Source organism: Vicia villosa, linkage group LG2 (assembly GCF_029867415.1).
Source record: "Vicia villosa cultivar HV-30 ecotype Madison, WI linkage group LG2, Vvil1.0, whole genome shotgun sequence".
NCBI lineage: Eukaryota > Viridiplantae > Streptophyta > Magnoliopsida > Fabales > Fabaceae > Vicia > Vicia villosa.
Window position 1 is genome coordinate 205710878 of NC_081181.1, and position 11642 is coordinate 205722519.

Sequence of the window (11642 nt, forward strand, 5' to 3'; positions counted from 1 at the left end):
TATAAAGTGAAAGTACACATATGGAAATGCGCGCGTGTTTTTTAAACTGACAAACCAGACGATGACACGCCATCGTCTTCCCCAAGAAGACATAAAAAAACTGCAGATATAGCTACGTTTTAGCTACGATTTCTTTCGTAGCAGTCAAGACCTGGGAAATAGCGATTAGACCATGCCCAACCAAAAATATTTCGCACCTGTTCCAAAAGCTTCGTCCGGACTATGCGAATTCAGACACGCATTCAATTTGATCCAATTTTAACCCTAAAGAAAAGCCCCAATTGAAAACCCTAAAGCTTGACTCGGCCCTCTAATGGAGATTCACGTTATAATGCCCCAAAACACAATTAACCAAACCAGAAACATTCACAGCAATAAGGCAAAGTCAAACATACAATCAAAACATCATTAACATGCGTGTATCATGCTAATCGATCAAGGATTTGAAACGACTTACTTTGACTAAATGGAGGAAAATCTGGGGGTACTGATGTAGTGCTATTATCCAGACACGTTCAGAATCCTCCAATGAACCTTCTGCAACCTTTAATTCTTGTTAAAAGCCACGAATTCTTTGAAAACGATTTTGAGTTTTTGAAGCCTTTTTTGTGTTCTTGCAAATCTCTTTCTGGACAGAATTCGTAACCCCTATTCATGTGGTATGCATTAGGTACTTATAGGCAACGAGTTAGGTCACAAATTATAGCCCAAAGATCTTTGAATCCCCTCTTGCCAATATTTGGAAATTTGATTTGATTCTTGAATGATAAGTTTCTTATTTTGGCCAAAATTGTATCAATCTCCTTCCAATCATTTAGTCACGAAAATTGCAATATATTTTGTCATAAATGGTGATTGGAAATCATCAAAATATATTTTCTACCAAAATATTTGATTTTTATCTTAATTAAATCATTAAAATGAAATAAAAAAATCATATTAAATCAAATATAATGCTAAATTTCGTGGCAACTGATTTTGGGCATGCTAATGACTTATGGACCAAGATTGCATCAAAAAACCATAGGCCCATTTGCAAAGTTTCTCAATTTGAACCTTCTTTTTTCACATTTAGTCCTCCAAAATCACCCAACTTTGATCAAGCATATCTCACTCAATTTTCAAGCTATGAGGGAGTTTTAATACTTTTTGGAAACCTCAAGGAGTCCTCTACAAGCCACTTTGGAATATATTTTTCATTTGGAGCTTTTATCTTGATCATATCCTCTTTGACAAAAAACTGCTTTTGGAGGATGCCTGAAAATGACCTGTAATCTTTTGCATTGTATCTCTCAAATGAATCATTTCTAGCCTTGGCTTGTGAGAGACAAAGTTGTAGAGAATCCAATTTACTTCAAAATAGGCTTTGAGTGGGGAATTTTTGATGTTCCATGTGAAAGTTATGCCCAGTCAAAGTTGGGTTGACCTTCTCCTAAAGAAACCCTAATTTGAACCTTTTTGTATTTGTTCATCTCTGAGTTTCTATTAATGGAATCATGATCAATATTTGATCCAATGATGGTTATGCACCTCTATGCTTGATGTTTGACCAATGATCATAGGTTTGAATCATGCTTTGATTGTAGTTGACCTTCAGGTTTGAATCAGTTGACTGTGGATCTTGGGATTGTTTGAGCAAGGCTTTGGAATTGAATCTTGAACTTTGAATTATTGTAAATGGAATATGGAAGGCAAATTTTGGGGTATGACATACAGGGAAACACGAGTGAACGTGAGTTTGTGTGACTGTGTGATTGATTTTGTTTCTGGGAAACAAAGTTGTGTTGAATCACATTTTTCTTGATTGTTTGTGGGTTGGGAAACACTGTGTGAGTGTGAGTGAAATCTGTTTTTGTCTGCACAAGTTTAAAGATGAGTGGAAGCAACTTGAATACCAAACTTCCAGTTCTTGATGGTAAAAACTAGAATAGATGGATGATTCAAATGCGTGTATTATTTGGTGCTCAAGATGTTTTAGATCTTGTCACTAGGGGATATGTTCTGGTTACAGCGGATGCAACGAAAGAACAAAGAGAAGCGCAGAGGGAAACGAACAGGAGAGATCAAAAGGCATTGTTCTTCATCCATCAGTGTGTGGATGTGAATGTGTTTGAGAATATTTCTGATGCTATGACGTCTAAGGAGGCGTGGGATATACTGGTCAGTTGTTACGGTGGTGACGTATCAGTAAAGAAGGTGAAGCTTCAATCCCTGAGAAAGCAATATGAGAATCTCAACATGAAGAACAATGAGAAAGTCTCTGAGTATATCTCTAGAGTGATTGTGATCACTAATGAGATGAAGGCTTGTGGAGAAACCCTTTCTGAACAGGTAATCATAGAGAAGATATTGAGGTCACTTACTCCTCAATTTGATTATATTGTTGTATCTATTGAACATTCTAAAGATCTGGAAACCATGAGAATAGAAGAGTTGCAAAGCAGTTTAGAAGCACAAGAGTTGCGTTTGACTGAAAGAACTTCTGAGAGAGAATTTGAGCAAGCTATGAAGGCTTCTTTTATCAAGAAGGACCAGAAGCATAGACGTGGTGATAGATTCCAGAATGAAGCCTCAACTTCTGATGAAAAGAGATATCAGAAGGGAAAGGATAAGAAGAAAGTTCAATGTTACTGTTGCAAATAGTTTGGCCATTTTGCTAGAGACTGTTTGGCAAACAAAGAAAGGAGATCAGAAGAAGCAAATATAGCCAGAGGAGGATCAGATGATGAACCTGTGCTATTGATGGCTTCAGATTCTGACGAAATATGTTCGTCAGAAAGGTGGTATATGGATACTGGGTGTTCAAATCACTTGACTGGAAACAAACAATGGCTGATAGACTTTGACTCTGAAAGGAGGACAAAGATCAGATGTGCTGATGATAAGTATCTTTATGCAGAAGGTATGGGAAATGTCAAAGTCAAAGTGAAGAATGGAAAGACTGTTCTGATCAAAGACGTTTGGTATGTTCCTGGAATCAGAAGCAATTTGATGAGTGTGGGTCAGCTCATTGAGAAAGGTTTCTCAGTTGTTATGAAGAACAATCTCTTGAAGTTGTATGATTCCAATCAAAAGTTGATTATGCAATCTGAACAGGGAAGCAACAGAACATTCAAGGTGAATGTAGAAACAGCTGAAACAGAGTGTCTGAGTGCTGAAGGCTCAGAAGGTGATAGTAAGCTGTGGCATAAGAGGATGGGGCATCTGAACTATAGAAGTCTGGGACATCTAAGTTCTAAGAAGCTTGTACATGGCATTCCAAAGATTGTGAAGCCTGAGAAGTCATGTGAGGTATGCATGAAAGGCAAGCAACCCAGACTGCCATTTGTATCAGAAGTTGCTCCAAGAGCAAAGCATGCTCTGGGAGTAGTGCACTCTGATGTGTGTGGACCATTTCTAGAACCTTCACTTGGAGGAAATAAGTATTTTGTGTCTTTTGTGGATGAGTTCACAAGAATGATGTGGGTAATTCTCATTAAGTTTAAGAATGAGGTGTTTACAGAATTCCAGAAGTTCAAGGTGAAGGTTGAGAAACAGAGTGGTCAAAAGATAAAGATTCTCAGAACGGATGGTGGAGGTGAGTATAACTCTACAGAATTCCAGAATTTCTGTGATGATAATGGAATTGAGCATGAGGTTACTGCTCCTTATACTCCTCAACACAATGGTCTTGCTGAACGTAGAAACCGTAATTTGCTTGATATGACGAAAAGTATGCTAAAAGAGAAGAAGCTTCCTCATAATCTATGGGGAGAAGTTGTTGCTACTGCAGCATATGTGCTCAACAGGTGTCCAACGAAGAGGCGGAAGGAAATTGTTCCTTTAGAGAAGTGGACTAAAGAGAAGCAAAGTGTTAGTCATCTGAAGGTTTTTGGTTCTGTGTGTTACAAACACGTTCCAGAAGCTAGAAGGAAGAAGCTGGATGATAGGAGTAGAGTGATGTTATTGGTGGGGTACCACAGTACAGGTGCATACAAGCTTTATTGTCCAGAGACTAACAAAGTTGAAGTCAGCAGAGACGTCATTGTGAAGGAATCAGAAGTTTGGGATTGGAGAGAGTCTCAACCAACTTCTGATGTAGAGATAACTTTTGAATAAAAGTTAGAGTCAGAAGATGAAGCATCTTCTGAAGATGAGTCAGATGGAGAATCTGATTCTGATCCAGATTCTGATGATGATCCAGAGTCTGGTGGTAGTCATGATTCTGGAAGGGAAAACTCTGAAGACATAGGGTCTGGAGGACAAGCTTCTGGAGATGATCATGGAGGTGGTGACTCTGGAGTAGCTGACTCTGAAGTAGCTCAGTGACCACAAAGAGTCAGAACTATACCAAGAAGGTTTGCAGATTTTGACATGTTGCAAGACACAGAAGTTGACTCAGAATGAGAGGTCATTCAGTGTGCCATGTTAGTAGATTCTGAACCAGTGAGTATTGAAGAAGCGCTCAAGAAGAAGGTCTGGCTGAATGCCATGAAAGAAGAACTTGAGGCTATAGAAAGAAACAAGACTTGGAAGCTGACATAACTTCCAAAGAAGAAGAAAGCCATCAGCGTCAGATGGGTTTTCAAGGTAAAGCTGAAGCCAGATGGATCAGTTGGTAAACACAAAGCGAGGCTAGTGGCTAGAGGTTTTCTTCAGAAACCTGGACTAGATTATTTTGAGGTGTTTGCTCCTGTAGCTAGACATGAAACAATCAGACTGGTGATTGCGTTAGCTGCGAACAGAGGTTGGTCCTTGATGCATCTGGATGTAAAGTCTGCATTTCTGAATGGTCCATTACAAGAGGAGGTATACGTGTCACAACCCCCTGGCTTTGTGAAAAAGAATAAGGAAGGGATGGTGTACAAATTACACAAAGCTCTGTATGGATTGAAGCAAGCGCCCAGAGCTTGGAATTTGAAAATTGATTCATTTTTCAAGAAGCAAGGGTTTCAGAAGTGTGAGATGGAATATGGAGTCTATGTGCGACATTCTGGAAGCAATATAATTCTGTTGTGTATGTATGTTGATGACATATTGCTTACGGGGAGTTGTACAAAAGATCTGATGAAGTTCAAGAAGGTGCTGATGAATGAGTTTGAGATTACAGACCTTGGGAAAATGTCATATTTTCTAGGGATGGAGATTCTGTATTCAGAAGATGGTATCATTCTGCATCAGCTGAAGTATGAATTAGAACTTCTGAAGAAATTCAAACTGGAGAATTGCAAAGCTGCTGTTACACCGTCAGAAACGAATCAAAAGTTGGACTCTGATTCTGAAGGTGAAGATGTTGATGCTACGATATTCAAACAGCTGGTTGGTTCTCTAAGGTATTTGTGTAATACCAGGCCTGATATATGCTATGCAGTTGGATTGGTTAGTAGGTTCATGAGTAAACCTAAGTGGTCCCATTACCAAGCTGCTGTCATAGTCTTGAGATATATCAAGGGAACTCTGAAGTTTGGCATATTGTTTCCTTCTGGGAGAAAGAAAGAATCAGAGTTATTGAGTTATTTTGATTCTGATTGGTGTGGAGACAGAGTTGATAGAAGGAGTACTTCTGGATATTTGTTCATGTTTCTGGGAGGTCCTATTTCTTGGAGTTCCAAGAAGCAACCTGTTGTTGCTCTATCAACATGTGAAGCTGAGTACATCGTAGGCGCTGTAGCTGCATGTCAAGCTGTGTGGCTTCTGAATCTATTAGAAGATTTGAAGATTAGAGTGAAGAAGCCTCTGAAGCTGATGATTGATAACAAGTCTGCAATCAATCTTGCTAAGAATCTGGTGTTACACAGAAGAAGCAAGCATATTGAGACTAAGTATCATTTCTTGAGAAGCCAAGTCCAGAATGGAACATTAGAAGTTGTGCACTGTAGCACCCAGAAGCAGATGGCTGATGTTCTGACGAAGGCGATCAAGTTATGGTCATTTATATTCGTGGAGAGTTCACCATACAGCATATATTCGTGGCTTTTAAAGTTATGGTCATTTATATCCGTAACAATGATTATACCAGATAAACAGTTATGTGACTCAGCTCCCTAGTTCATTCAGAAATTATTTAGAAATTATTTCCTAGTTCATTCATCATCAACACCTTCTAAGGTAAGACATATCAGCTATTAATTCTTCATTTCATGAACCTACAAAACACATTGATCTTGTTTTCCATCTTGTGTGAGAGAAATTACAACAAAAATTGTTTCACTTGTTGTTAGTTTTTACCACACGGCAGCTTTTACAGATGCTTTTGCTAAACCACGAGTAATTTTATCAGACAACAAGATATGCTAGTAAGTTCAGAATTTATGATTCACATAATTTGCAATGGAATGGAAGCAAAGTAGCATTTTTTATATATCAGTATCTACAAAACCAAAGAAACTTACTATTAAAAGAATCAATATTATTACATAACTACTACACCATACTCTTTATGGACATTCTTAAAGACCTTTAGGACAATGATAATGGATACATAGCACTGGAAATCAACACAAACCTTGTGGCTTCCATCATCATGTTATTTCTACAATTATTATACTATTTCTTATCTCTCTATATGTTTCATCAATGCCAAGCTGAAGCTGATATCAAATTCCTGTTCTTCCACCCCAACAACATGGCTCCATCTTTCTCCACTAATGTATAATGCTCTGAGTAGCATCTCAGAAGGCTTCTTATAACAGAATTCACATAAGAACTCAAAGGACATTGACGAAATCCGGCCATTGTCAGCCTGGACTTCCACTTTCCGAACAGTTCGTGTCGCTCAATCCTTTCCTTTCCTTCACAAGCAATGATATTGACGATATCCCGAGCCAAGCAATGCTGCTCCACGTTAATCCTGTCCTTGCTGTTTCTCGAGAGTGTGACATCGATAGACTCGAAGATTGCCAAGTAGTAATCTAAAGTTTCTACGAACCTGTTGAAGAAAGGGGTTGTGTTTGTGTTTGATTCCTGCTCGACGAGTGTGACCACTTTCGGAGAGAGAGATTTCACCATTCTCAAAAGTCCATCTCTTGGATTATTCACATCAACACTCTCATCAGCTGTGTGATGGAGTTGCAATGGAAAATTCACAGCCAAAGCTTCTCCATGTCTGATATCGAGCATGTTTTTTGTCACATCGGGACCGAAAACGGAGAGCCCGTGAAACTCAACTGGGATGCCGAATTTCTTTGACATCAAGGCCAATCTTTTCCCGACTACTTCTAGTCCTTCTCCACGAGCATATCTAGAGACTGGATCGTCGATTCCTGTGATACGCACATGGGGAGCACCACCGGGTCTTGCAGCAAGAGCTTGAAGAAGTGTCATCCATTGAGTTCCTTGAGCAATCTGAAAGTCTATGATATGTATGTGATCCTCATTCCTACAAGCTTCCGCAATGGCTCCGTTAGCAGCCATATAACCAAATTTCAAGTAGGGACAGATTTCGTAAAGCAGATGCATGTAAGTGAGTAATTCTTCGCCCTCAGGCTCTCTACACTTAAGAGCACGATAGATGCTATTCCCCGACGCTTCCTTCCTTGCAACAAGCCCTTCTACCATATAAGCACCGAGCCTCTGGATCGGCTCCCCGTTGATAGACACGGCATTTCTAGCCGTTTCTATCAATTGGTTGAAATCTTGTGTGTTGTTTTCAGCCATGGCTTTGGCACATGCAATCAGTAATTGCTTTAAATCGCCTGACGGAAACCCTTGTAGAGATGACTCCTCCTCCAACTTTCGACGTTTTTCTACGTGCACAACTTCATTTGATTGCCTACTGCTGCTAGTAGCATGTGATGGTTGATTTTGAATATACTGTGACCCTTGGCTCACATGGCCCCATGATCTATATCTCGGTCCAGATGCTGTTTCCCTGATGCTCTCACCCAATGAAGAATTAGACGTAGTAACTTCGTTATCATCGGGAGCCATCAACGCAGTTTCTAGCTCCAACAAGGCGTGTTGAACTATCTGGTTACAGCTCGGTGGAAGAGATCTTTTAGCTGAATACAATTGCAAATTTTCTCTGAGATTATCAACCGATGAAACCGATCTATGCACATAACGATTGGTTTCCAGTGCAGAGTTATAAGAGACGCTTATACCAGAGAGCGTTTCACCCGAGTTCTGTTGCTCATAGTTGTCACCAAATGCAGAAAGGTTATCCGAATCAAAATGAGAGGAAAAAGGTGAATCGGGCGAGTTTCCAATGCCGACTTTCAAGGAACCAAGCAAACCATTTTGAAGTGATGGAATAGTGGAAAAAGATGACATGTTAGGTAATCCTGCACTTGTCATATTGAAACTATAAAGTTGCTGAGAGTCCATACTTCGATCTCAAATCAGATGATTCGGATGATTATGCACGAGATGAGGATATCCTAATAATCGGCTTAATGAATCAGAAATCAAGCATCAAAGAAATTTGCCCCAATTATTCCAACAATAAGCATATAAACCTGCAATAACAATAAAGACATACATGAAAATTTGAAAATGAATACAAATTTTCATAAAAGCAAAATGAAAAATTCACACCAGAATTCGTCTAGCTCAACTGTAACACGTAGATAATCATAAAAATTAACGAAATAAAAAACTTAGTAAACCTTAAACTAACATTCTATGTCGGTGCTCATTCCAAAACAGCTTTTGACCAATAAGTTGGTTGGTAAATTTTCAATATTTCATAGAAAAAATTGTTCCAAACCCAGAACTCACTTTAATTCTAAACCGACTTATCAACTTCCATACCAAATTATTAATGACAAAGAAGCTAAATTTATTAAAAAAAAGCATGAAGTAAAAAAAAAAAAACAATTAATTCAATAAGCTATTTTTTTCAACTAAAGAAAAATCAAGAAGAGAAAACATGTGTTCGTTCAGACAAAAAAAAAACATGTTTGGAAAAGGAAAGGAAGTTACCTTAAAAAAATGAAGAACAAAATTCAGCGCCGACAAATGAGAAACTTGTGTTCGTTCAGACTAAGGTTATGAATTTGTGCGGTAACAAAATATATTAACGTTGTTCGTGTTGAATTCTTTGCTGTTTTGGGAAGAAAGTAGGTTCGGTTTTTGATGTTCTTATAACTGAATTGAATTTCATGATGTGTATGCGTATATATATAGACCGACTAAGATACGTTTTCGTCAACAAAAAAAGATAGAGTTAACGGTGACGGTAACGGTGATTGAGTGAGATTGTGTTGAATAGTTAACGGTAGAAGAGGAAGTAGAAGTGTTGAGTTAACGGAGCCGACCACACGTTTGGGTGATGTTGCAGATGAACATTCGTGGGTGTTTCTAAACGCGGGTCGTGAGGTCACGCGCTCGGTTTTGAGCGTGGGTTTGGGTTAAGAATTGGTGTCGTCAACCACTAGAGTTTTTTTGGAGATTTGATTTGGATTAGTATCTAAAATAGAATGTGAAATTTAATAATATGAAGTTTAAATTGGGATGACCGTCAAAATACGTGGTCATGTTTAGAGCAGATAAAATTGTGATATCTATTTGTAATTTGTTCACTTTGAACTTATAATTGCTCAAAAATATATTTTTATTTAGTTTGATTTTTAAGTATTTTTTTAAAGGCAAATTCTTTGGTACAAGTTGGGTACTAGTATTTTTAGGGTCTGTTCGGTAAAAAATAGCGGTTGACCGATAAGTTAGCTGATAACTTATAGCTTACGACTGATGGCTTATAGCTTATTGCGGATGGTAGAGACTGATAGCTTATAAGCTAATTGAAGTGTTTGGTAAAATTAGCGGTTGAATTAACTTATAAATGTAAAATAACATAAAAATATTTAATATATAATTATTTTATTTTAAATTAAAATAAATTATAAGGGTTAAAAATGAATTTTAATTAAAATAATAAGGATAAAAAAGGAAGAAAAAATAATAAGCTATAAGCCATAAGCTAAAACGCTATTTGAAATAGCGTCTAAAAAGTAAGCTATAAGCTAGTAAAATAAGCTATAAGCTCGTGATGAAAAGACCGTTACCAAACAGGTCTAAATTATCATATGAGCTTATAAGACATAAGACATAAGCTATAAGCTCGAAAACACGTCTTACCAAACAGAGCCATAGTGTAAATTGTATTTAAATTTTAATTTATTTTAAATAAAATAAAATATAATAGTGACGTGACATTGAATTCCTCTATTTAATTGGTTGAAGATACCGGTACCCAACTAAACTCAATGGTACCAGAGTATTCACTTTATTGAATTAAATTAAATTATTTGGTTTGATTTTGTTTGATGATCAATTTATCACATTTTTTTAAATAATATATTTGTCTTTATATTCTCTATTATTCTGTTTTTTGTTTTGTTATTATTTTTTTTATATTATCTATTTTATTTAGAGATTAATTGATATGTATTGTGTTGTAAAAATTTTTAAACAAACCAACGGTGCATCACAACCATTCTTATATAATATATTTTAAATATAATATATTTTAAATGTGATTTTTTAATTCAATAAATTTAATTTGTCGGTTTAATCAAATGTTTCTAATGAGAAAACTTAAATACAATTCTTTAAGCATGATTTTTACTATTTTTCAATGAAAATATAATAAGTGTATTTAAAATCTTTCTCTAATCTTTATTATATAATAAAGTTTATTTTTATAGACCAAATACATTAATCATTCTATAAATTTAAAAACTGAATTTTCTTTATAATAAATACCAAAAGAAATATTATTAAAGAAATGAAAATAGAATTTTATATATATATATATATATATATATATATATATATATATATATATATATATATATATATATATATATATATATATATATATATATATATATATATATATGAAAATTTTATATATTTCTCATTTTTCATTGAAAAATTATTATAAAGTATTTAAAAAATTATATCTAAATTTTCTTCTTTTTCTAATATACATTGAAATAACAAACTATGATTTTCAATAAAAACGAGAGAAAGCGAAATGATGAATTTTTATATATAATTGATTTTATTATTTTAATTGTTTAAAACTTTTGGTGTTCTAATTTGGATAAGTTTGGCACAAATATATATATTTTAGTAACCAATTAGAGTCAAACCTCTACGCATTAATCATGGAATAACGACTAATGTGCTTTTTTTAAACAAAAGTATTGCTTAGGATTATAAATTTATCTTGTTTGTGGTGGAAACAATCTAAAACAAACAGCTATGAGAAAGTAGGTCTAAACTTTTTAAGTTTTTAATAGAACCTTTTAATCAATGAATCCCCCATTTTTTGACCACATATTAACCTTGGGAAGAAATAAAATTACATTAGAAACTTGTGTGTGAGTGAGTCGAGTCGGGTTTGTGTAAAAAAGATTCTATCAAAGTAGATTAAATCGTTGGATATAAAATATGAGCACGTCTCTTGGTTATAAGTTAAATCGTAATTTTTCACGTTGTAAGAGTCTAATATTTTTATCGAGAATCAACTTTGTTGGCCACAATACTAACTTTTACTTGTGTATTGCAATTTCAAGGGTTGAATTTTTAGCTCAAACGTATCTCACACACTCTCTCGTTTTAACAACTCTCATTCTTTTTAAGTTAATTGAATTTTTGGAATTTTTTCCATATAAACATTTTTCCAATCCTTAATACTAATATATCCATCTTATCTT

The 11642-nt window shown here is 35.7% G+C and overlaps 1 protein-coding gene across 2 annotated transcripts; it reads right to left on the reverse strand.

Annotated features, from left to right (window-relative positions):
* Positions 1-6367: 6367 nt before the first annotated feature.
* Positions 6368-9084, reverse strand: LOC131653684 (chitin-inducible gibberellin-responsive protein 1-like). Of its 2 annotated transcripts, none has more exons than XM_058923940.1 (2): positions 8902-9084; positions 6368-8435 (listed from the first exon to the last, which is right to left on the reverse strand). In XM_058923940.1, exon 2 carries the CDS (start codon positions 8302-8304, stop codon positions 6553-6555), a length of 1752 nt encoding a protein of 583 aa, XP_058779923.1. In that variant the 5' UTR covers positions 8305-8435; positions 8902-9084; the 3' UTR covers positions 6368-6552. The 2 variants fall into 2 exon arrangements, with proteins under 2 accessions (XP_058779923.1, XP_058779924.1); XM_058923941.1 differs by lacking the exon at positions 8902-9084 and adding an exon at positions 8597-8865.
* Positions 9085-11642: the final 2558 nt, after the last annotated feature.